A 25,951-nucleotide genomic window follows, 5' to 3' on the forward strand; every position below is an offset into this window, starting at 1 on the left:
ATAAATTCTATAGACTACACCACCCTACACCATAAATAACATTGTTTTAGCCTTATGTTAGATCTTTTTTTTTTTTTTTAAAGTGGCCTAAAATACACCGAATATGCTTGTGTGCTTTTCACATTTTATTTAAGTACAACCCATTTTGCACACTGAAGCTTTTCCTGGGTGATTTTTCTAAAGGAAGAAAGAAATGAATAAAAATAAGCAGCAAAAAGTCAAACGATAACAAGTATGTTTTATGATTTCTTGTAAAAAATATCACGTTGCACTTATTCGAGCCACCTACCGCACAAGTCCAGATAAAAATCTTATTTCAAGAGATGAAAAGCCTAAAACAAGGCCAGAATTTTTAGTCATGTATACAAAAAAAAGAAGAAAAACAACTGTCCATGGGGTGAGCAATATTACCTTGACTTTCATACATATCTCAAGACCCTAGCCAAGTATAGAGCACTTTTCACAGATAGAGGTCACAAAGTGCTTTACATCAACAAAACACAACGCAAGCAGAAACAGACAGAGCCTAAGATATATGATAGTAATGATACAGAAACAAAAGGAGAGATAAAGGGGGTTACATAGATCACGTTAAATAAAACTGTAATGAAATTAAAGTTTTTCTCCACAAATGAGCGGTGAATATCTAAGAAATACATTCTTCCTGCTGTTTGAATAGGGATTGCTCCATTTCATAACATTAGATAGATTTTAAATACACTTCAAATAAAGCAATACTTCAACATTTGCTGACCAAACTGTGATTTCAAAGGATGGCATGTAGGGGTCACAGACAAACACAACCAGATGGTGGCAGCAATGGGACTTTAATGTTGCGATGTGCTTTACAAACTGACAGAAGAAGAAGAAAAGCAAGCGGAGAAAACCAGACGCTGCGTTCAAGCCGGGTCAAGCCTAAACAGGTCCAGTGAGTGGTCTTACAGTGAATTCAGGCTGTTATTGTGTCTCAACTGCTGCCTGCACGTAATTCGTACAGTAACCGTTTAGTTAATCGATGTGTTTTGACTGTCGCTCAAGATTTTCAGCGATAAAATGTCCTTTTTCGTTGTCCTGTCCATAGAAATTTATTACAAATTTGCTTGTGTCTCTTGGTTTATTCAAAATTATAATGAATACCACTGAAAAACGTTCTTCTGGTAGGCTATAGCGCTCACAACATTGTGATTGTAATGGTAGATACGCCAGGGGAGGTTCAGTTAAGCTAGGCTGAATGTCCATTCAAACCATGCTGCCGATAAATCTAAAATTATTGGCTGTTGAGTTGAGTTATTGATGTTGTTAACATGTTAGGAGTTGTAAGTGGTCGAACCAATCAAAACTATTAGGTCTGATATTCCAGCAGCTCCTGTTTTAGAACAAACTGTTTATTCTACGTTGGTAGAAGTGGTGCGTTGACGTGAGCCTCAGATTTAACAGTTCTCATGTGAAGAGGCTTCTTACAGTTTTTGAGATTGTATCTCGGTATTGCCCAGGCTTTTGCTGTCGCAAAAAGTTCTCTTGAAACATGGATGTCTTACACTAAGCACCTAATTTTCATGTATTAGCCTGTAACTTAAAATGACTTTGAGTTTCACATGATAAAAATCAGAATTACTTTTGCTACCCGTTTCTGCTCAAATGTTTGAGTGGGTTTTAAGATAGTAGATTTCACTTTAACTCTCTTCTTGTTGAGGAGTTGCAATTCCTGTTTTTTATTTTTAATTTAACTTCTTTTTTTGGCTGACTATTGTGACAGCAGCTGGTTACAAGTCATGGTAGCTCTCATTCAAAAGGAGAATCACTGCTCTTCTAAATGTCTTATTTTACTTTACTTTAAAACCCTCACAGACATCCAATTATTAACCTTTTTTTCTGGCAAAGTCTTTCTCTCTGTTTATACAATTAAAGTGTCTTGTAGACCTAAAAAGAACCTTTGACATGCCTCTGCATCATGCATCAGGAAGTCATGATTGGACTGGGCAATTAATCAAAATTTAAATCACAACATGGCCTGCTCTAATTTTCAGATTACAGTAGGTGCAACATTTCTCTTAACTTAAACTTGGGTCATAATACCAGTTTAAAAACTGTTTTTGCAGCGGACATTGTACATGTCATGCAATCATTCAGGTGTCTTTTTTAGAATAGTTTATAAAAAAATCCTACTTCCCTCATTTTGTGCATGTTTTTCTTAATAAAATGAGGATTACATAAAAATGATCATTCCCTTCAATTCAACAATTCATATGAAATTTGCAAAATGATTCAAAATAATCACAATTCGATATTTTTTTCAAAATTGTTCAGCCCTAATTTCACATATCTAGTATTGTGTTGGTTATGATATAGCACAAATTATTTCCTTTTTGCTGAAAAATACATAAGATGAGGAACTTTAAAAAATAATCGCAAGTTAAATCACCAATGTTGGGGTAAAGAAATCACAATGAAATTATTTTCCCAAATTGTTTAGCCCTAAGTCATGTAGACATGAGACTATTTTTGATAGCTTGCCAGGATAGCTACTGGTCTCATGGTAATTCTTGGTTGAATTTAATGCATTTTGGAGACACCCCTGCCAATGCCAGAAGGTGCCCTGGTTGACAAGGCGGGGCTAGGGGGCACAACAAAAGTAAAGGCCCATTTGATATCAAACATTTCACTTTTCACACTTCCCTTTAGCTATTTTCATACTTTTCAATTCATAGCGAGGTCTATTTTTCTGTGGTTAAGCTAATTTTGTAATGTCATGTGAACCATATACTCAGGGCTTTCCACAGACATGGTGCAGTAATGTATTAGGGTATATACCATGAATCGAGTAGTGATGGAGTAGTCAGGCCCTGGAATAAATGTTGCCATGTAAGGAGGTTGAAAGCTTGCCTTCCCCTTATCATTTACCAAAATGATTAATACTGTACATAATAGGAAGCTATCTGGGGATCCTGCCCCAGAAAAAATAAGCATCCAAAACTTTATTTGCTGCAATCTGGTAAAATTAAGTTGTGCCAAAGGAAAACATTGAGTTGATGACTAAATACTGACAAAAACATTCAGCTACTGTATGCAGTTCATTCGCATGGTTGCAAGATTTGATCTGTTATCTCTGACCTGGTCATTTTGTCACAAGCCTTATACTAGCCAATCAGAAAGTACAAAGTGAGTGGTTTCACCAAAATAAGGAGATCATTAATTCTATGAATGCTTTAAAAACAAAATTAACTGGATCTAAAATATTCAAGAAAATTGAGTTGAAATGTGTTGGTCAAACTATTTCACCAAGTTAAGAACAGAGGGAAAAAGTAGCCACCTGTAATTACGTGACTAGTCGGCTGTTTGACTAAGTAAGAGCTTGCTGAAGGCCCATACTAGCAGACAGGACAGTAAAGTGGTGGTTAGTGGGTAGCGCTGTCACCTCAGAACAAGAACACTTACAAGTTTGAATCCAGTCAGAAGGGTTCTTTCTGTGTGGAGTTTGTATGTCCTCCCCTCAAGAGGTTATTTATTTCTTCTTTACCACTCAAGTGACTAACATGTTACCTGTGGTGGTGGTCCATGGAGGAGCGGGTCATATCCCCAAGGCGCGGTCAGAAAACTCCACATCGGGGGTGTGTGCAGCAGTCCGAGCGGGGTACCTTGTTCTCAAGAGAGGGGGCAGCAGCATGGACGCTGTGGTGGAGGCTGTGACGCTGATGGAGAATAATCCCTCCTTTAATGCAGGTAATGTCAATACAAACACAGAAGTCAAATTATAACAATATTAAACATAGTTTAGAATGGTTTACGGTATGTATATTTGCTGTGTATTTAGTTGTCCTTGATGACGAAGCCACCTTTCTCTGAGATGTCCTTACAAATGTGAGAACTCATCACCTTTTAAACACTTTTAAATGCATTTGCTTGAGCTCACTGTAGCCCAGCCTTTGAGCTCAGATGAATGCATTAAAAGATAACTCATAAAATGAACGTTATGTTCATGGGAGGCACAAAAATGGGAAGAAAAATGGAAAATTAAAGAATGATACTAGTGTTGAATAGAAAATGGAATTTTTGACTTCTCAAAACTACATGTGACAAATGCAGCCTTTTTTTGTGTATTTTTTCTTGCATTAGTAAACAGTTTATTTTCTTTAAAGATGTTAGGTTAGGTTTCACTACCCCATATAAACATTTTTGTCTTATTTCAGGCTGTGGGTCAGTGTTGAACATGAAAGGGGAGGTGGAGATGGATGCTTTTGTGATGGACGGGAAAACACTAGCAACTGGTGCGGTGTCAGCTGTACGCAACATAGCCAACCCAACACAGCTAGCACGAATGGTTATGGACAAGGTTTGAACTTTAAATATGGCTTACACAAGGTATGAACATCCTTTATGTGCAACACATTGAAAGTAAATACTTAAATACTAGGTATCGATATGTCTTACTAAAAAATGTTATTTTTATTTGTTTTGGTAAGCATATGAATACAGATGAGCAGATTTCTGACCCAGCACTGTACTTTCACCGTCCAACACATGAACACCTTGTGGAGGCAAAAAAACACCAGGAGGTTGTTCTAGTTTCTTTCCTGTGGCACCAGCTATATACATCGTTTTTTTAACCTGGAAAGTTGTTGCATCCCACTTTCACATAACAGTAATTTGCAGAGGCATAATAAGGTTATTTTCCTAAACTTTTTTATTTAATCCCCAAATTGTCCATATATTATTCACATGTAACCAAACTGGGCAATGAAATATAGTCAGTAAATATGCATCTCAATTGCGCATCAAGAGCATCTCAAATTTTCACATAAAAGAGGTGAGATTAAGTCTTTTTCTGAATTTTACTTGGTACACATTTAAGATTTCCTCGTAAAAACATAACCAGCACCCCCTCCAGTAGCACCCATCATCAAGGTTCAGGGATGAAGTTTTATACATGTTATCTCTGTTTCAGACGAGTCATGCATGTCTGACAGCAGAGGGTGCCAATCAGTTCGCCCGGTCCATGGGTGTCCCTGAGGTGCCAATGGAGTCCCTCATCACTGAGTACTCCCGCATGCGCTGGAGGAAGAACCTTGCTCCTGATGCCAACCCTGTGGAGTGCCAAATGTGAGATTTTAATTTGCTAAATGTTTTGCTTCATCACAAAATTGCTCAGTTGACGTAGCAATCAATCTTGTCCTATAGTCTCTTGATGAAGTAGCATATGCATTTAAAGGAAAAAGTCAAGACTTTTTAGAGTGAAAGAATCCACAGTAGATAGATGCTGGACTTAGTAGATTAGGGGGAGGGAATTTTCTGGATGTTTGCACAGGTTTTTTTTGCTCTGACTCAGGGTCATCATTGGAATTCAAGATTACTGTTGTGAGAGTCTGCTGACCACAGCTGCATGTTTCACAAAAGAACAAGAAGTCTGCAAGATTTACCTTAAAGAGGGTTCACTTTTTAACCAGGGATAAAATTTAACATATTAACATGTATACACACAAAGTTTAGGATTTCCTCTAACTGACTGCTTCAGACTGCTCTGAAACATGCTGCAATGACTGAGGAAACACCAAATCTGAGTTTGTTAAGCTTTTTTTCTGCTGAAACATCAGATTGGTATTTTTGAGTTTATGACTTAATGGGGGGAAAAGCATCAGAGAGAAACCAAAATCAATGAAGGGTCATTATTTAAACATATGGCTGGAGGTAAACAAGAAGCTCATGTTTTTTATTAGATAAAATTACTTATTTTGCCAGTGGAGTTTGGTGGCTTTGAAATGAGCAATGAAAGAGTTTATTTTGACTTCAAGAAAGGAGGAAAATTTTAATAATTACAACAAAGTATGCAAGTATGCATACTTTGTTGTAAGGTTGTCACAGTGTTGGATACTTTGATACTTTTCACTGCCATGTCTTTTAAGATAACAAAGTTTACATTATTCCAGTGTTTAATAGTTTAATTTTAGCACTGAAGCATTAAAAACGCGTATAGGCACCAGTTGAGCTCAGTTGGTAGAGCCGAAGCCAATAAACTGGGGCTCCTACTGGTCGCAGGATTCATTGTTGCATGTCTTCCTCACTCTCTCTACCCATACTTTTGGTCTCTCTTTGGCTGACCTATCAAAATAAAGGCAAACCAAAAATACAGAAAAAAGTCTTTGAAATAAAACAAATTTCATAAGAAAGGTGCTATGGAGAAGAATGATTGTATCAAAAGTTCCTGCAATTCCTGTAAGCATACTCCTGCAGGTGTTTGACAGCAGTTTTTGATCATTAAAAACAAGAATTCAGAAATATTTCGTGCCTATCTATTTTTGTTAGTTTGTTATCAGAGCTGGTTTATTTATAACAACAATCTGAGCAAATTAAGGACAGAAACAAGGGATTTAGTTGACAATCTGTGATGTTGCTCCTTTGCCTCAAAAACAAAATAAGGAAAAAAAAATCAGAAACAGGGCACAGGTTGGAAAAAAAACAACATTTCCTTTAATGCCACATTACTAACATGATCTGATTCAACATATTTTTTTCTTTTTATGTTTTTTTTTATTTGTAGGGGGAAAATGGGCACAGTTGGAGCTGTTGCAGTCGATAGTGAGGGAGTTGTGGCCTGTGCGACCTCCACTGGTGGGATCCTGAACAAGATGGAGGGACGGGTGGGGGACACACCCTGCATAGGTCAGTTCCCAAACATACAGTTGAGAGTCCCCCAGAACCAGGTGTAAAAATGGCACTTTAATACCTACTGTATTTGTCTTAATTTAAAAAGTGTGCTCTGTATCCTTAAATTGGTGTGACCAGTATACCAGTATGATTGCTAAGACATGCCCCATCACGGCCCCAAGTGCAGCCGACTCCCTCAACCACAGCACACAACCTGACACCTTTGAATATTTCCCAGTATTCAACTGAAAATGTGCAAGGCTACACAGCAAGGCTAACAGGTCGTTGGCACAGCTTTTCTTCCTTATTAGGTCATCCTGCATTCAAAGTAAACTGTTAAGTAAATAAAAATAATTAACACATGCGAAATACTGGTTTGGATGAAAAGATGCTTCAATAAATGACAAGTGACCAGTGGAGATGAGCTGCATGACTTACTGGCTGTGTGGTCTGAACTTCACACCTATCACCACAGGCCGAGAGGTGATCTATCATACTGTTAGCTATCATACTGTTAGCTATCAAGATTACAGACTCATATGGTTAAACATATGGCACTTAAAATGTAAGTGAACCCCTGGCTCAGAGCTAACTCCGCCCACCTCCGTAATTCAAAAAATGCACAGAAAGTGAACAGTTTGGTTCCGTGGGGAGGGAGGGGAAAAGGACGGGACTTTCCAGATGAGGTGGGAGTGACAGTGATGTCCCCTTGACAGAGACAGACACAGACAGAGTCCCACAGCACTGCTGCCTCATACCGATCTTTTAAAGTGGAGGAGTTTTCCCCTCTAGAGTCCCCCTGATGCAGGCTATAGTGTCGTGGTGGACCGTAGTGGTTCTGAGCACTACCTGTTCGGTCCATTGGCTCCAGCAGCAGCGTTACTATAGCCGGAGCTCTCAGGGCCAAGACAGTCCAGGTGCAGGCAGAAGAGGATGGGCGTGGTCTCTGAATGGTAAAGTCAGTTAGAGGCGGTAACGCTCTACCTTTTATTTAGAGTTTGTGATGTAGAAACCGACTAGCGTCACATAAGCCCCACCTTTTCAGAAGAGATTTTTCAAGGCAGATGTCCGTTTGAGCTAAGTAAAAGCTGTAAAATCCAGATTTTTATCAGTTTGGTGCAAATTTCAGCTATAACACCAACACTGATGTGTTTTATTATAGTTCAGTCAGATACCTCAGTGTACAGTTGAAAAAAAATGTTAAAGTGTTCACTACCTCTTTAAACAGCTGCACTGCTGCACAGAATCTTCATATTGTGCACTTTGCTGTTTAAGTCCTTTTTCTCCTAGTTCAACTTCTGCTCCAGATTTGACATTAAATCCTTTGCTGTTAAAGTATAGTTAGTACAGAAAAAGACCTATCAACAGTACAACCTGGACCAAGATTGACTCATTGTTCTTTGTCCTCATTGCTGTGGTCGACCTTTGACAAGCAGAAATTTGACATACGTGGTTATTGAGTAGACAAAGCCTGCTTTGTTGATGGTTGGCTGCATGGTGTCACAGTTCAGCTTTTGTTTTGTGCTTTATCTTGTCCAAAGGGCTTTCTATTGACAACCAGTGCAATTTTTTTCAGACCAGCAACAAAGGAAACATTCAAACTTTGCTACCTTTGCAAAATTTGTGCAATAAGATTAATCATAAGTAGGTACACAGACCCCTGTTATTTTCCAGGCATCCTCAGGAACAGTCTGCTTTAATGCAAACTATTGATTCTGATAAAACTGGATAATGCCCAGTTTGAAGACCTCATAGAAAAACTAATTTTTTTTTAGACAAGGCTTTCTTAGATGGACAATTTATGTTTTCACCATAGAGCGCCTGTTTATCTGTCCTTATGAACACCACAGTTTTTTAGTACCCTGCGAGTATGCCTAATTACAACACTGCAAACACAGAACAAACTCTTTTTACCCTGTTTTTTTTCAAGATAAAGGTTGAATTGGTGTAGAAATAAATTAATAAAGAAGCAGATTAAGTCATATGACTGCACACACTCGCACTATGAAGGCAGAACCCTCAACCTTTTGGCTTTTTTTCCTTTATAAACTGTAGGAGAGGATCTCAAATCACCAGGAGAACATCACAAATGCCTCATGGGTGTGCCTATCTTCACTATAATAAAGAAAATAAATGAGCAGTAACTAGGACAGTAGTTCCCAGATGGTGTGCTGCATCATAGTGGCGTACCTTGAACTTCAGGCAAGTCTAGGTGTTAGGTGTGCGACTTTATGCTACCATACATTACTACAATGTAGTAGCAACACCAGGCCTAAATGTGCATCTTTGCCTTGACTTTGCGTTAAATCATGTTTCAAGGAAACTTTGCTTTGATTTTGGTCTGCACTCATCTCAAAAGTCACTTATCCATATCAGATACACCGCAATGATAGTCTTATTGTAATTACCTAATGCTGTCCTAGTAGTACACAAATATCCAACGAATCATTAAAATTAACAGTTGAATATTTTGTGTGACAGCAGCTTAATTATCTTAGACTATTTTTCTGTCTGAGGTTGAGTCTCCAGCAAAGAGTGGAGTTTGTACACTTCAGCCGTCTAATTGGTCACTATCAGTCAATGAGTGATTAGACTGTCATGAGTAAAATAAAAACCCAGCTGTCCAACTCAAATCTAATCAGTTCATCCACAAGTCAAGGGGGTAGGTTTGTTCCATTTTGGACAAAAATCCCTCAATGTATTCTTTAGATAAAGAGGAGGACTAATTACCTTGATCTCTGACCTTCATAATCTAGTAAGTTAGTCTTAAAATTAGAGTTGACATTTGTGCAAAGTTTGTAGAAAGTTGCCCAAAGCATTCTGGGGATTTCATGGTATCCCAGAAGACTTTGTGAGTAGTTTGCCATTCAAACCAGGAATACCACTTTTAACAGCTTTTTCTCCTCGTTATAGGGAAATAAATAATTCTGAATTTTTAAACTTCAGAAATCAGAAATTTAAAAAAGATGTTTTTTGTTTCTCAGAAAAAAGAGTTGATGGTGGGGTCATGTTTTTGTATGTGGCAGGGTGTGGAGGTTATGCTGACAACAACTCAGGAGCGGTGTCGACTACAGGCCACGGAGAAGCCATCATGAAGGTTGTGTTAGCCCGACTCATCCTGTTCCACATGGAGCAAGGTAACGCATATAACAAAATGTCTGCAGTAAATGTTGATAAAAAATCAAAGTGACTGCAGAGTCATTGGAATATTTTGGACAACTATTCTTTCTCCTCTCTTCTCAGGTCAGTCAGCAGAGGCAGCCAGTGACACAGCCCTGGCCTACATGAAATCCAGGGTGGGGGGTCTGGGTGGAGTGGTGACAGTGGACCCTCAGGGTAACTGGGCCGCTTGTTTCTCCAGCTTGCAGATGGCGTGGGCCGCAGCACAGAAAGACACGCTGCACTACGGCCTGTACAAAGGAGAACACTTCACACAGAGCATAGATGACTGACAGAAAACACAACAGTGATCATTTTTGATTTGCGATAATGGGACAAAAATCTACTAAAATCAAGAAATACTAACAATTTTTTATACAACCTACCACCATTTTGTGATAGATAGTAGTATTGATTAAATTTACTGACTACAAGGTCCAGGAGATCAGCTGTCAGTGTCAGCAAATACAGTTGTTGGGACACACAATCTGTTTGTATTGATTGTGTGATAAAAACATACCTAATGAGATCGTTTTTAGCATGCAGACAGACGCTAACAGTACCACAGAGACCTCATGCTCATGTTGCAGCAGCAGGATTCTTGAGGACCTCTGAAACCCTCAGAGTAAGGTTGTCATTTCACTCTCTGGATGTTATTGAATCATGAAGTAGATATCAGTCACTAAACAACTTGCATGTTGTCTGACAAAACTGTTGTTAGATAGTTTTGATCAAAATATAATCAAAAAAACTCATCAGTTATTGTTTGAACTGGAAATCTCAAATCAAAGAGGCCATAAACAGAGATACAGCATCCAACACATCTCTGCTCCTAAGATGAGACTTTAAATCTAAAGATAATCTTAAATATTGAGTGATTACACACTATCTACTCGTATCTACAGGTTGTTTGCAGATGACATCCAACACAGTAAAGGACTCCTGTTTGGGCGATGGAAGTGATTTCTGCATAGAGTAACGCTGTCAAAATCCAAACGTTTTTCGCTGTTTACTGCTTTCCCAAAAACCTGCAAAATAGCAATATTTAGCTTCTTTTGAGTCCTTTAAGTAGTGACACATTCAGGCAAAAAAGCTCACTGAGAAAAGGCAGCAGACACGGATTAAAAGCCTCTGTCTAAAGCCTGGTTGAGCAGAGTCAGAAAGCACTGGTGTATGGTCAAGTTTGTTTTCTATAGCCAGTGTCTGCCCTGCCTTGCTTGTTGCGATGGCAAAACTTGCTTATAGAGATCTGGATCACTTGGCTCTGAGCTGGTTGACTGACTCCCAAACAGCTCCTCATTTGGTACCATTTTGGCTTTTTAAATGTGTATTACATGAAAAAAAAAAATGAAGAAAGGAAATTGGCTCGTTCGTGAACAGCACATCATTGTTCGGTCACTTATCTTAACAGTGGGGCTGTCAAAAGATTCTATTTTTGAACTGATTAATCTCAGGGTTTGTGTAGTAATTTTGATTTATTGCATCTTTTTATCGCATATTAAAATTTCACTATTTTGTGCAGTTTCAAAATGTTATTTTTGTGTCATTTTTGATTTTTCTACAGTCTTTGATAAAGGTTAACTGACTTGAAAGGGACAATAAAAACATTAGATTAATCATACTAAAAAACAGAGCAATTAATGCAATTAATCTTGATAACCCTACTTACAGGCCTTATATGATTTAAAAGTACATCAGAGTTCCAATTAAAGTGTGTTTATGACAAAATGATGTAGAACAGACGTTGAAGAGGCACAACTAACCTCTTAGCTCAGTTCAGGACTCCTCAAGATTCTTGTATCCTTTCAGGTGTCTCAGCCTTTTGTAAGAGGCATACAGAACTGAGCCTCACTTCCTGACCCCATCTGACATTTGTGCATCATCAGCATATCATGATTGCAAACAACCTAACTCAGGGTTCTCCAAATGATGGCCTGCAGCTGGTTCTCATTTTTAATTGACCTTCTACAAATTCTTAAAATTAAAGAACTATAATTTTTTGTCTCCACACTCAGCAGTGCCGCTGTGTTCATAGTTTTGACAAGTAATGCAATTTTTCATGCCTTTATTGATACAACATGAATGGCTAACATATTGACAGCTAAAATATCCTGACTCATTTTGCATTAATCATAAAAACATAAGGATTATGGCAGCAACTAGCAGCACAAATCACGCTTATTTGCTCCGCCATCTGTAATGTCTTAAAGTCCAGTTTATAAAGCAAGAAGCAACACTCCTGGATGGTGGCGCACGCCACCATCCGCACTACTACTTAACTCAACTTTATATGTTGATATGTTTATAGCAGTTTTCATACATAAAAGCATGCAGCCCAAAGTGCTTCACAAAGAACAGACAGAAAATCATATAGACATTGACAACACTAGATAAGATCTTAAAAGTCTAAGGTGAGGAACGAGTAATAAAATAATTAAGAAATATTACAAAATTAAGAAAATTGAAATAAAGAAATTAAATGAGATGGCATAAAAATAAAAGAGAATGTTTACAAAGGATAAGACATTAAAATAATCAGGGATGTGTATGTTTTGTTGCTCTGATTGGCCCATAATGAATGTGTCTGACAGCAACTAGTAGACTTGAGTTGAATAAGGGGAAATAATTTAGACTAAGAGATGGCAGTGAAGTTTGGTCACAGTGCTGAAGTTTGACTACTGTTTTACCACCCAAGTTGGTCCATAACCACAGCACATGAAGGATGAAACACCTAAAAACACTAGGACGCATCTGCTTTTGGTTGCTACCTCATGAATGTTGATTGAGTGATGGGTGGATGTGGCCCCACTGGTTTGCACATAAGACATGAAATGACATGTTTACAGGAAGGGAGCATGATAACATTTCAATACAATTATACAGAGAAATTAATCATTGTAAATTGTGGAGTTCTCCACAATTCTTCACTTGCTATCTTTCTACCTAATTTCCCACCAATGTACCAAGAAATAGATGGAGGCATGAAAGCTGTAACCCAAAGTAACTGAATCTCCCTTCTCACAGATAATTGTTAGTTGGATTTTTATTTTTCATTACAACAGTTAAAAAAAGTTTTAGCACACTTTTTAAAGTCATTGGTCCCATGATAAATGAGCCTTGCAACATTAGATTGAAAGAGTGGCAATATTTAGATTACATAGTAAATTTATATTTTGCATGTCTTAAACACAGCCATGACTGTTAAATCAAAACCAATCAAATAAAATTGTGTTGTGTTATCACTTTTAAATAACCTTTTAACAGATAAATAATGTTTCTTATCTCGTTATATTTTTGTAATGTGTGAAAACATGCAATTTTACTTGGATATTCAAATGTACGGGTTTTTGAAAGGAACTGGTTGATTTTATTGCTATACTGTCTTTGTACTGTAAAAGTAAACACTTCCATCAATGCTGGAGTAAAAACTGTGAAATAATGTTGATCAGAGATGACTGTAATGCTGAAATTTTATGTCTTGAAACCACTGATTATTCACTAAAAAGGTCTTTATCTCTGACTGCTGAGTTTCATTTTTCACACACCCACCAGTTCTTCTGTTTGAGGAGCTGCACTATTGGGTTAAACCCCGGTCCTGCCAGAGCCACCAGAGGGCGCTATTTCAATACAAATAAACACGTAAACCTTCACACACTAGCAATATCTGATACTGGTAAAATTGATCTTTATGTCATTTGTTATTCACGTGAAGGGTAATTTGTTTTACGGGGTTATTAAAGTGAGAATAAAAGAGAAAATTCTGTTACCAATCTAAAACTCTGACCTCCTCTCCTCTTCTCTTTGTATCAGAGCCATAGAAATAAATAGTCTACTGATCCAACCAGTGCACTTTAAATGTGGTCTGAGTCAGGCTGTAAATTAAACTGTACCGTAGTCTCACATTTTAGTCATTTTTAACTGTTTAATATATTTCTAGTCCTGACAAAGTCCTTACATTGTCTTACATTCTCAAAGATGCCTCCTGCCTGGGCCCTCCGGAGTGTTTAGAAACGCTCCTTGTAGGCAGAGCTGCAAACTCTCAAGCATTCAGTGTGACACACCTACTATTTGCCATGTTGCACACGCTCTGACGCCACACCTTTTACTTTTCCGAAATCCTAAACATGAAAATGTAAATGAAGGAACTTGTGAAGAGGGCAGATCAAGCTAACAGCAGTATCGTTTGGACTTCCTTCAGAATTACTTCGAACAAAACTCCTCAAAGCAGTTGTGGCCTGTGTCTCCCAGACGCCGCTTTTATTTTGAAAGCACATCGAGGTCTTGTGCACTGCTGGAACTTCATTGGTGATACGCGAGAGGATCCGGAAGAGAAACTAGTGGTGAGTACTTCTGTCCGAGAGTTACAAAAGTTACAGTAGAAACTCGTACATGCTATGTTTAGTGTTATTAATAGTCAGGAAGTCTTCACTTTCTAACACACTCAAAGCCACATAGTACACCTGGATTCACCTACGCCAAACTGTTATTCAATAGAGTCCCTGCAAGCAGAGATGCAGACCTTTCAAAAATGTTAAGAGTCAGACTATAGGAATAGATGCACGCGACAATGTTTAGGATGTGTGCAATGTTTTTTTTTTTTTTAATTGATTTCTTCAAATGTTTTCCTAACACTAGCCCGATACAGTTATACCCAGAGTCTAACACACAACTGCACGAAGACTTATGTGCATACATAGTGTTGTGGTGTTAGCAGATAGAAACAGGAACAACACACACACACAAGGTTGGTGATATTTGCAGAGTATCCTCATCATTGTGAAACCAACAAAACGCTGATCAACTGCCTCCTAAAAATGGCAGGAAGTGTGTGAGGTTTATTTTAACAGATACAATGACTTCACATCTACTCAAACTGCTGTAATCGAGTTGTGTCTTTTTTCTGGTACTTCTTCTAAAGTAAGATCTGATTTAACTGTACTTTTAGTTGAGTACAATACTGGATTTTTTTTTTTTTTTACCTCTGACTACACAGTAGCGCAGAGAGAAAGATTCCACTTCACATTCAGAAGCAGCTGTTGTACAGAGTAAAAACTGTTGTGTTTGTATCTCAACTTAGATATCTAAAGGTAGCTGTAAAAAGATCAGGTGATCTAATCTCTGCCCATTGCCTTCTCAAATCTGGAGGATGTGTGGATGAAGTTTCCCATGATGCCCTTGGACAGATGCTTAGATGTGTTTTGTGTGTTTAGTTGTGTTGGATGGTCCCTATTGTGCAGTGATCTCTGCTGGGGTTTATTTGGTCATGTTTCCAGTGGATTGATGTTTTTGATGCGAGACACGTGTGCTCCACGAGTGACGTTATCCACAGTAATAGTTCCTGCCTGTGACTTTAGGTGGTCCTAACTGACACATAGTGGTGGGTGTTCTCCATCAGTATTTCCAGAGGAGACCCAACAAGCCATAGAAACAAGAATTTTTGCATCTCTGTTGTACTATTAAATATTGAACCCTTTCAAAGTGTGGTTAAGTATGTGTAATGTAGATAGATAAAGACATTTTTAAAGTGTTTAATTTAACCCTGTATGAGTTTAATTAACACTGTTAATTTTGCTGTGTATTAAACATTTTTACAGAGGTGTGATTTTACCTGAAAAACCTGGTTGGAGATCTATTCTCTTGTTCTTCCCAATGAATCTCAGATTTTACTATACAACTCTTCAGTACTTACTCAGTACTTAAAGTAAACTTTAGATTAGGGTTGTCAAAAGATTTAATTGCAATCAACCCCAGGATTTGTGTAGTTAATTGCAACTGAATTTTATCTCATTCAAAAATTCCACTATTTTGCATGTAAAACTGTCATTATTGGGTCTTTCTACTGTCTTTAACTGTAATTGACCTACGGATTAGATAAACCTGCCTTTGAAAATTTAACCTTCGGAAAAATGAACTTGTGGATTGAAAAAGAAATAAGTGTACAGCAGAAAAGGTGAAGGTTTTAAAACACGTTGTTCGGGTGACTCTTTACTTGTCCTCTGAGCTGTCTGTGAGTTTTTAAAGGAGAAGTGGTGCACTTTTTTTACATCACTGTGGCTGCAGGGAGATGCAGATTTGACTTAACCAAAGTGTGCTGAAAGGGACAATAAAGTATGTGATTAATCTGGTAAAAAAAAATGAGTGCACTAGTTGTAGATCGTAATTAATCACAATTAATGTGATTAATCTTGACAGCCCCTCTTGGAATTAGATACTTTTTACTCTTGAGTACATTTAACTGGAGTACAAAAGTACCTTTACCAGCTTTGAACAAATAGTAGAGGAATTAAGTGTAAACCTTAATAATGGCAGTATTGAAAAATCATTCACTTAGACATGTAGCTCGCAGTTATAGTGGCCATCTAGGTCATGATCACCTCTCTTACTTAGGCCTCTCTCCCCAAGTTGATCAGTTTGGCTGGGTAAGAAGCTCCTGGAGGAGTCCTGGTTGAACCAAACTTCTTCCATTGAGGATAATGGAGGCCACTGTTCTCTTGGGAACCTTCAGTGCAGCAGGAAAAAAAAATGTAGTTTTCCCCAGATCTGCTCATTTTCTGTCTCTGAGCTCTGCAGGCTTGTTTTTTTTTTTAAATACTTCTGTCCATGTGATAGACTACATTAGTTTTACATTTTTTGTAAATTTACAAAAATGTCTAATTCTGTGTCTTCACTTTGTCATGATGGGAAACTCCTCAAAACACTTGTTCCTGTTTAACTCAAAATGTTATTTATTTATGAAAGTTTGCATCAATTGTAAACTTTGAGTATTTTTTCTAAACATTTTTATAATTTAGTATCATGTTTAAGAAATTTCTAATGTGTTTTGTTGTTTTTGTATAAAATAGTGGATGTCATCGTCTCAGGTGACTGACATGTTACCTGTGTTAGTTGTCCATGGAGGGGCGCTGTGGTGGAGGCTGTGACGCTGATGGAGAATAACCCCTCCTTTAATGCAGGTAAAGTAAAAACACACACCGAAGCTGAACTTTAACATTATGAATAATACTGATATTGATATTTTCCATAAGAACGCCTCATGGTGCACATATTTATCATTATTTATTTATTTTTCCTCTATGACAGAGCCACATTTCCCTGAGATGAACATAAAAACATGGATACACATTAGGATTGGGTGGTATTAGTTTTTTATATAAATACCATCAAACTCTCCCAAAATTTATCCTGGGTTTTACATACACGCACAGCGAGCATTGTGCTTGCCTGTGCAAGCATTTTATTCTGTCATTGAACAAAATATTTATGGTCTAAAAAATGGCATTATTACAGGGGAAATTTATGTAATTTAAAGAAGAAGCATTATTTCACACTTCCCAGGTAAACTGAGTTACACCAGATCCTCTGTCTCCTTTTTGGTGTCAATAACACTGCTAATACTAATACTCTTATTTGTAGGTTTTCAGGTAAAAATAGTGATCTGGTTGTTTAATTACTTTATGCAACCATTCCTGTCTCCTTATTTCAGGCTATGGTTCGGTACTGAACGTGAAAGGGGAGGTGGAGATGGATGCTTTCGTGATGGATGGGAAAACTCTAGCGACTGGTGCTGTGTCAGCTGTACGCAACATAGCCAACCCAACACAGCTAGCACAAATGGTTATGGACAAGGTGTGTACTTTTAAATATGGCTTACACAAGGTATAGACTTACTGTATGTGTAACAACTTGAAGTACAAACTCAAGTTTTGATTTGTCTTTACCCAGAAATAGTTAATGTTTAGCATGTGAATACATAAGCAGTGCCTTAACCAACAACTGTAGCGTTAACCTATAGAAACACCTTGTTGAGACACAAAACCACCAGGCAGTCATTCTAGTTTCTTTTCTGGTATACTCTGTGGTACCAGTTTTTTACTCAGTTTATTAACCAGGAAGGAGGAAAGAAGCCTCACCATACAGGTAGACAGGAAACCAACCCACACAGACCAGTTCCTACTGTTCGATTCCCACCATCTGCTGGAACATAAGCTAGGTGTCATGAGAACATCATTATTATTAGAACTTATTAACATAGGACTTAAAGGCACCTACTAAGACTGAGGTAAAAAAAGAAGGAACATCTATTTTGCCACCTGTGTAGAGTTTGAATAACCATCGTGGAACAGAGGTGACAGACTTCTTATTCCCTACATACAATGCAGCCTTGGATTATTTTTGGACAGCGATCCACTGACACTTTTACATCAGCTCTCATGACCTAACATCATATGGTAGGGCAAACCTGTACAGGCCCAGGAAGCCTTCAGGTGAAACTTCTGAACTATGCAAATGCAAAAAGTTTCTTTGTATTTTCCAGAGTAAACATTCTCAGAACAGTCTAACTAGCAACCCTTCCAGTAGCACCCATCATTAAGGTATATGGATGAGTTTTTAAACATGTGATTTCTGTTTCAGACGAGTCATGCATGTCTGACAGCAGAGGGTGCCAATCAGTTCGCCTGCTCCATGGGTGTCCCCGAGGTGCCAATGGAGTCCCTCATTACTGAGTACTCCCGCATGTGCTGGAGGAAAAATCGGGACCCTAATGCCAACCCTGTGGAGTGCCAAATGTGAGAATTTAGATTGATTAGAAAATTGATTTAAAAAAATCAGGAGTCAGAACAATTCACCACATGATTGCACACCATATGGATTGGCAATGCTCTAATCTACAGTGTTTGTAAAAACAGACCTGACCAATCAGCATCATTTGAGGGGAATGAGGGGGTAGCTACAGGTGGGTTTTAGTTGTACTGGGAGCAGATAGCAATGGCTGCGTTCAAGTTCGCGTATTATATGGCTTGAGTCTTTTCCTTAAGTCTTAGTCCATCCCACCAGAGACCCATGAAGAGATTGAAGGAATCGTAGCGCAGGACTGAAGACTAAAGACTGATGTTTAACGGCCCGTGAGACGTCCTTACCTCTGCAGCGTCACGTTAAGAAACATCAGTTTATGATGACGGTGCTGGCTGATCATCAATCAGTTGATCATCAGTCCGCTGTCAGGAGGCATTAACAGCTGATTGTGTCTGCATAAATTTGTACTGTATCAATTCTAATCATATATCCATATTTAGTGTTTTGTCTCAGTGGGATCACAAACACCTGCATAAAGAGAAACCTGCAGTCTATCAAAAAAATCATGCAGACTCTTTCTACCTGCAAATGCTCTATAATAAAATTATTATTAACCTAATTATTCAATGTGAAGGCTAATGATCAAACCTTACGCTCACTAACGATCAGACTGATACAAACTTTATTGACCCTGCGATGATTTGAAATGTGTTTTTTACCGAAAGACTTTTGCTCAATCAGAGTTTAATTCTCTTCATAATCTAATAAACACAGAAATGACTGACTACTAAAGGAAACATTTATATCTGATTCTTTTGATTTTATGAACTTCAACATGTTTTATGTTTGAAGGTGAATCAGAAAACAAATCAAATATTAAGCTCCATAGTGTTTTACTCTTCTGTTGTATTTTATTAAATTTATTCTCAGTATTTCACTGTAAACACTTATTTAAAACACTTTATAAATCCCAACCCATCAGTTATTGAGTCTTTCAAAACTGCTGATAATTACTCTCTTGAGAGTTCGTTGTATCCATTTATCATCAATTACAAACTTAGTTTCTCCTCTATTATTTATCTCTGCTGGTGGTGTAAAGTTTCACTGACATCCACTGTGTAGCAGCGTCCAATCACAAAGTGATATCCAATAAGGGGGCGTGTCTTTGCGTAAAAAAAATTCTGGGAAGCCATCTCTCGTGTTTCTGCTCATCAGTCTTCAAATCTCAGTCCTCAGTCCTCGGTCTGCAGACCAGCTAAGGGTCTTTGGGACTGTCTTTAAGATAGCGGATCAGAAACTACATATCAACAGAAGACCGAGGACTGATGAAGCGACCTGGGATGCAGCTAATGGCTGTCACCTGTGTAGCATTTAGCTCAGATGTAGCTATAGTATAGTTGTTTTTAACATGTTTATTACATGTTATTCATGTGATTACATAACTAGATTTATTCAAATTATATTGTTTCTGTATATCTGTAGGAGGGGAGTGGACACAGTTGGAGCTGTTGCAGTCGATAGTGAGGGTGTTGTGGCCTGTGCGACCTCCACTGGCGGGATCCTGAACAAGATGGAAGGATGTGTTGGGGATGCACCCTGCATAGGTCAGTCCTCAAAAGTCCCCTAGGATCAGGTGTAAAAGACACACTTTTGATGCCTACTGTATTTGTTTTCATTTAAAAAGTGTGCGGCACCCTAGATACTGGTGCGTTCAATACATCAGTATGAAATGAAAATTATAAAAAGTGTGATTGCTGAGACATGTGCCATAATGACCTCATGACCATAAGTGAAGCCACCATCATCACCCTCTGCACGTGACCTGACATTACATCTTTTTTTCCTTGTTATAAAAATATTAATGTGGGATCATATCATTTTTTTTGCCGGGTGTGGAGGTTATGCTGACAACAACTCAGGAGCAGTGTCGACTACAGGTGACGGGGAAGACATCATGAAGGTTGTTCGACTCACCCTGTTCCACGTGGAGCAAGGTAACACATATACAACATGTCTGCAGGAAATGTCAATAAAAAACTCAAAGTGACAGCAGAGTCACTGGAATATTTCTGACAACTATTCTTTCTCCTCTCTTCTCAGGGCAGTCGGTGGAGGCAGCCAGTGACACGGCCCTGGCCTACATGCAGTCCAGGGTGGGGGGTCTGGGTGGGGTGGTGACGGTGGACCCTCAGGGTAACTGGGCCGCTTGTTTCTCCAGCTTGCAGATGGCGTGGGCCGCAGCGCAGAAAGACACGCTGCACTACGGCCTGTACAAAGGAGAACACTTCACACAGAGTATGGATGAGCCACACTGACAGAAAACACATTTGTTTTTAGACTACAAGGTCCAGGAGAGGGGCTGTGAGTGTCAGCATATACAGACTCTCAGTGTTTGTACTGATTGTGTGATAAAAACATTAATAAGGAGCTTATTTCAGCATGCAGACAGATTCTTAAGTCCCACAGAGACCTCATGTGGTCACGTTGATGCAACAGGATTCCTGAGGAGCTCACTGACCTTCGACAGCCTCAGTGTCGAGCTGTCATTTCACTGTCCGGATATTCTGGAGTCAAGATCTCATCAATAAACAACCTGCCTGCTATCTGTCACAAACATGATTAGGTCATTTTGGCCAAAATATCATCATCAAGGCCTCCATTTATTGGAACAAACCATCATTTAGTTATTGTTTTAACTGGAAATGTCTGAAAATCCCTGAATCAAAGAAGCCATATGAGACACAGCACGTCTCTACTCTTAAGAAGAGGCAGAAGTAATCTTAAAAATGTAGTGGTTACACACAATCTACTGGTGTCTATGGGTTGTTTGTAGATGATGTCACACAGAGAAGATCTCCAGATGGGGGGCAGGGACTGGTTTCTGCATTGAAAAGCACCATCAAAATGCCAAAGTTTGAGCTGTTTAACATTTTAAATTGCAAAAAAAGTAATTTTGAGCTTGAGTCACAAAACTAGTAACACATTCAGTCAAAAAAACAAAACAAAACAAAAAACTCTGAGACGGTGGCAGGCTCTGTCTAAAAGCTGGACAATCTGAGTCGGACAACGGCCATCTAAAGTCTGTTTCCATCAAGAGGTCCAGTCTGGCTCAGTAGAGTTAATCACTGTTGTCATGGTAAAACCTGATCTTGCTAGTAGGAATGGGCGGTTATATATAGTTTTTATTTTAGCTTAAGAAAAAAAAAAATCTTATTTTGGTGATCTAATAAAAACATGTTAAAGAAAGATGAGCTGTAAAAGTATAGCACCATGGGAGCTTTGTAAGAGCTGTGATGTATGTTGCTGTCTCTTTTAAGAGAGTTTTTGCGGTGAGAAGGCTTAGATGTGAGTTCAGTCTGTTGCAGATCAATCATGGACTGACCCACATGGTTTTCATACCGTAGTATAGTTTGTTGATTGGGAGAACTTGACTTTGAACATTCCTGTAGGAAGATGTAACAAGTTGGATTAAAGTACTTGTTCTATCATTTCTACTCTGGAGTCTTGTAGAAGTTTCAAGCAATCATTGACAAGTAAATCCAAGGCCAACAGAGGCCAACAGAGGATATTGGAAGGAAGGAGCTTTGAAGGATGCAGCTCAGGTTTAGATCCAGCCTATATGTGTCTTCTTTCCTGTATGTCAAAACCTGCTCTGTCTCTTTCTCCTTTATTTCCCACTGTTCTATCAAAAAATACAGACACAAAAGCCCCAAAACAAAAAATCTTTAAATATCTCCCCTAATACTGATACTTTTCTATATTATACCTTTTTCATTACATTAGTTTAAAAAAAAAAAGTTTTCACACATTTTTCAAACTCTTTGGTCCCAAAAAACTGATCTTTGTAGAGTTAGATTGAAACAGTGGCAACATTTAGTAAATTACATAGTAAATGTTTACTTTGCATTTTTAAAATGTGACAAAATTAAGTTAAATCGAAATATTTCACATGATCATCTTTAAATAACCTAGTGGCAGTAAAAAAAAAAAAACACATTATTGATTTCTGATATGATTGTGTGCATTATGTGATACTGTACTAGTTGTGTGATATTACTTCTTTGCTGTCTTTGTACTATAAAATGAAGCAGTTCCATCAATGCAATATTGGAACTAGAGCTACTTTCTGTGAATTAATGTTTATCAGGAGATGATTGAAAAGCTGAAATACTGTCTGGGAAACACTGATTCTTAACTATTAATGTCTTTATCTCTTTCTACTAAAATGTGATTTTAACAGATTTATTTACCCTGACCCTGTTTTACCCTTTACAACCACTAGAGGACACTGTTTCAATACAAATCAACTCAGAAACTCCACATACAAGTTATTTCTTTATTTTTATTTTATACAGTAAGAAAAAAATGATTACAATAAAATGTAAAGTAAGTGCTCTATTAAAATGTCAGGTCTTTTGGTCGTAAAAATACGAATATCTCTGACATCAGTTTAGCTCTAGGTACATATAGGTGTGGCTCATATCTGCAGTGTATTTTGTGAAATGGTAATTTTGTTAAACCATGGTGGGAATATACAAAAGCCTTCCTGCATATGCTGCACTCATTGGACTCCACTAAACAGCTTTATCTTGTAGCCGTGCTTACACTTCAGCCTCTTTATCAAGCACCATTTTGACTCAAATATAACACAGGAATATTCATTGAAACACAACAGTATACAGGGGTTGTCTTGTTCAGAGTGAAGACTTTTGAATCCTGTAGACATTCACAACAACACACAAAGCCACTTAGCTGTGAAGCAACTCTTCCACTTATCAGTCTGCTGTTAAATTTGAACCATAAATACATGGAATATGGTGCAGTGGAATTGTGATTGAAACTTGTCAAAGCAATTTCTTGTTTGCAAATGCCCACCCACAACAAAAGCCAGGCTCCTGAAAGGCTGAATGTCATTATGGTAATATAAAAGTCAAGATTCCATGACCATCTGCTGATCAGAACAGTCAAAAGGAGTCTTTTAATAAGGTTTTCTCACAGTTATTGTTTATTTTCAATCAGATTTTTGTGGATGCTAAATGGCATGTTAGATTTTAATACTGCATTTTAATTTTTTATTTTTGAAGCCAAGTTCCTGGGATTTACAACATATTCTTTCTATCCCTCTCTCCTCTGCTTGATATATTGAAGTCCTTCCATAGATCTCTGGTGGGAGGGACTAAAGGGCACAAGTGAGGGACACATGGTTATAACTCAAGGGACATGAAATGTACCAATGGGCATTTCTGATTTGTCCTTTGTCTGTGAGTAGTCCTATTTCTGAGTCAGCTGATCCTGAGAAAAAAACTGTCCCAGACCCCCCTGCACAGATATAGGACACGTGTGACCTCTACATCCAGAGTCAGTACCACGTATGATCAGATTCATCTTCCCTGGCAGTACTATAAATAAACCCAGGCTGCTGAGGAGAGAATCAGTTACTATTTTTATATTTTACTCAAACCAGAGCACAGCAGCAGCATGTCTTCACTGTCAAAAGGCAGGTAAGGCCAGTTTTATTGCAGCAATGCTGAGCCTTCTAGTGGAAACCTCTTGCAGCAGGAGGGTGTGACTCTCGTCTTCACATAGTCCTTTTTTCCCTGAGAAAAACAAATAACATCTCAATGTACAAGAGTGAGATGTGATTAGAATTCAAGCATGAGGATATAAAACTTTAAATTACATTTCATAACAGAAATCACATGGCCAATCATTAAGGCAACGTTTAGAGTGCTCATTTTCATCCTCAGCCTCTGTGAGTAGATGTTCATGGTAAATTCTTGTATTGACATTTTGCCTCTGGTGTCACAATATCAGTCCAACCCCCGACTGGATGATGAAAATCATGTTACTGACTGGATGTCCATGCCAAATAAACTGTCTTGCCCACAAATTCCCCACAGCGATCTATATATTCAACCATTGTTACCTCCTGTTGTGCAGGGGGTTCTTTCACAGGCAAGGCATGACAGCAGCTGGCTCTGCTAGTTTGGTAACTATGACAACCAGGAGTGTTGGTGTTTACACCTTAAATAGCAGAGGAGCTTACTACTTCTCAATTTACGTCACCTTAGTTTTATCCAAACATGTCTAAATTAGATCCATGATCTTTTAAAAGTCTAGGACTTCTCTTTATAAAATTGGATTTTAAGTTAGAGATCATTTGACAGCCCACATTTTTAACAACAAATGATGAAAACATACAGACAGGAAAATATAATAATGAAAAAAAAAAATACTAGCAACACAAAAGCAACAGTCCTGTAGCAAAGAAACAAAAGGGGGTTCAAATACAGCTTATGGACCTGATGCTATTGTTTTTTTCTTTCCTTTTGAAAAGCTGGGAAAAGTCTCAGAAAGTTGAACTGTTTTTTTAACTGAAAGTGCTGTAAAACCAACAACAAAAACAGCTGATGCCAAAAGGTGTTTAAAGCCTTTAAGCTGGTATTGAAAATTAGCACTGTCAGTGCTAAAAGCCCCAGCTGTGGACTCAGACCAACATGACTCTGTACATGCATGAATTAGAAAAGCTCTAAGTCTGAGATGGTTTCTCTCAGGTACAAGACTTTGAAAGAAAAGCCAATCTAAATTCTAAAACTTTATTTATTTAAATGATAATTGATATGCACAACTTTCACAAGGAGGGTATACAAGTGAGTTTGTGCAGGGGAGGTAAGAAAACCAGAGGTCTTGTAATTAAACCTCTCCATGTCATGTATTCATCATTACAACACATGAAATGACAGAAGACCATGTAAAACCAAAGTAAGGAAAACAGTAACAAGAAAGAGGAAATAAGAATAGAAAAAGGAATTAGTGCAAAGTACAATACATTAGTCTTTCATTACTGTGGGTTTTCTTTTTGACATTACTAAAACTAATTAAAAATGTTAACAATGATATTTTGTGTTCTGATTATTTTATCTATAGTGTTGTCCATCCATCCATTTTCTATACCGCTTGTCCCATTGGGGGTCGCTGGGGGCTGGAGCCTATCCCAGCTGTCATTGGGCGAGAGGTAGGGTACACCCTGGACTGGTCGCCAGTCAATCGCGGGGTTGACATATAGAGACAGACAACCAGGCATGCTCACATTCACGCATACGGCTAATTTAGAGTCACCAATTAACCTAACGAGCATGGTTTTAGTGGTGGGAGCAAGCCAGAGTTCTGAAGTGTTGTGTTTGAGTTAAATTTGCTGTTGTAAATCAGCGTCAAACTCAAATCTGAACATTAACACACTGTGATGATTTTTTTTACATTGGCAAATGTGACATTAATTTTATTTTCATTTTCTTTATGTTTACTGCAGATAGAAGTTTAGTTGATTTGACTATGCAGAAATGACAGAACAGAGGTACATGAATTTCTTTTTTTTTTTAATTTTTGACCGGTAGTGCCGAGAGTATTCAACATAATGATGTATGAAAAATGTTTGAACACTCAATTATCTGCTTTTGCAAACAAACATAAATACCACTTCTCCTCCATCAGAGAGGATATGCAGAACACAGAAAGGGAAATTGCAGTGCATGAATGAATAAAAACCCTGGGAGTTTGGAGGGGTGGTGTTTGCACATGT

At 38.1% G+C, this 25,951-nt stretch overlaps 2 protein-coding genes across 3 annotated transcripts; both read left to right on the top strand.

Moving 5' to 3' along the window:
- The first annotated feature begins 867 nt into the window (after nucleotides 1-867).
- asrgl1 (asparaginase and isoaspartyl peptidase 1) lies at nucleotides 868-13,297 on the top strand. 2 transcript variants are annotated; one of them, XM_041790171.1, is made up of 7 exons: nucleotides 868-923; nucleotides 3,526-3,720; nucleotides 4,188-4,330; nucleotides 4,943-5,097; nucleotides 6,533-6,654; nucleotides 9,666-9,776; nucleotides 9,883-13,297. In XM_041790171.1, the coding sequence occupies exons 2-7, from the start codon at nucleotides 3,534-3,536 to the stop codon at nucleotides 10,089-10,091; spliced, it is 927 nt and encodes a 308-aa protein (XP_041646105.1). In that variant the 5' UTR covers nucleotides 868-923; nucleotides 3,526-3,533; the 3' UTR covers nucleotides 10,092-13,297. The 2 variants fall into 2 exon arrangements, with proteins under 2 accessions (XP_041646105.1, XP_041646104.1); XM_041790170.1 differs by having other exon boundaries at nucleotides 871-928.
- A 681-nt stretch (nucleotides 13,298-13,978) lies between these two features.
- On the top strand, nucleotides 13,979-25,187 carry LOC121510581 (isoaspartyl peptidase/L-asparaginase-like). Its single transcript, XM_041788663.1, has 7 exons — nucleotides 13,979-14,138; nucleotides 16,641-16,751; nucleotides 17,282-17,424; nucleotides 18,211-18,365; nucleotides 19,855-19,976; nucleotides 20,271-20,366; nucleotides 20,473-25,187. Exons 2-7 carry the CDS (start codon nucleotides 16,724-16,726, stop codon nucleotides 20,685-20,687), a joined length of 759 nt encoding a protein of 252 aa, XP_041644597.1. The 5' UTR covers nucleotides 13,979-14,138; nucleotides 16,641-16,723; the 3' UTR covers nucleotides 20,688-25,187.
- The last annotated feature ends 764 nt before the right edge of the window (nucleotides 25,188-25,951 follow it).

The sequence above is a fragment of the Cheilinus undulatus genome, linkage group 6, assembly GCF_018320785.1.
Source record: "Cheilinus undulatus linkage group 6, ASM1832078v1, whole genome shotgun sequence".
NCBI classification, from domain to species: domain Eukaryota; kingdom Metazoa; phylum Chordata; class Actinopteri; order Labriformes; family Labridae; genus Cheilinus; species Cheilinus undulatus.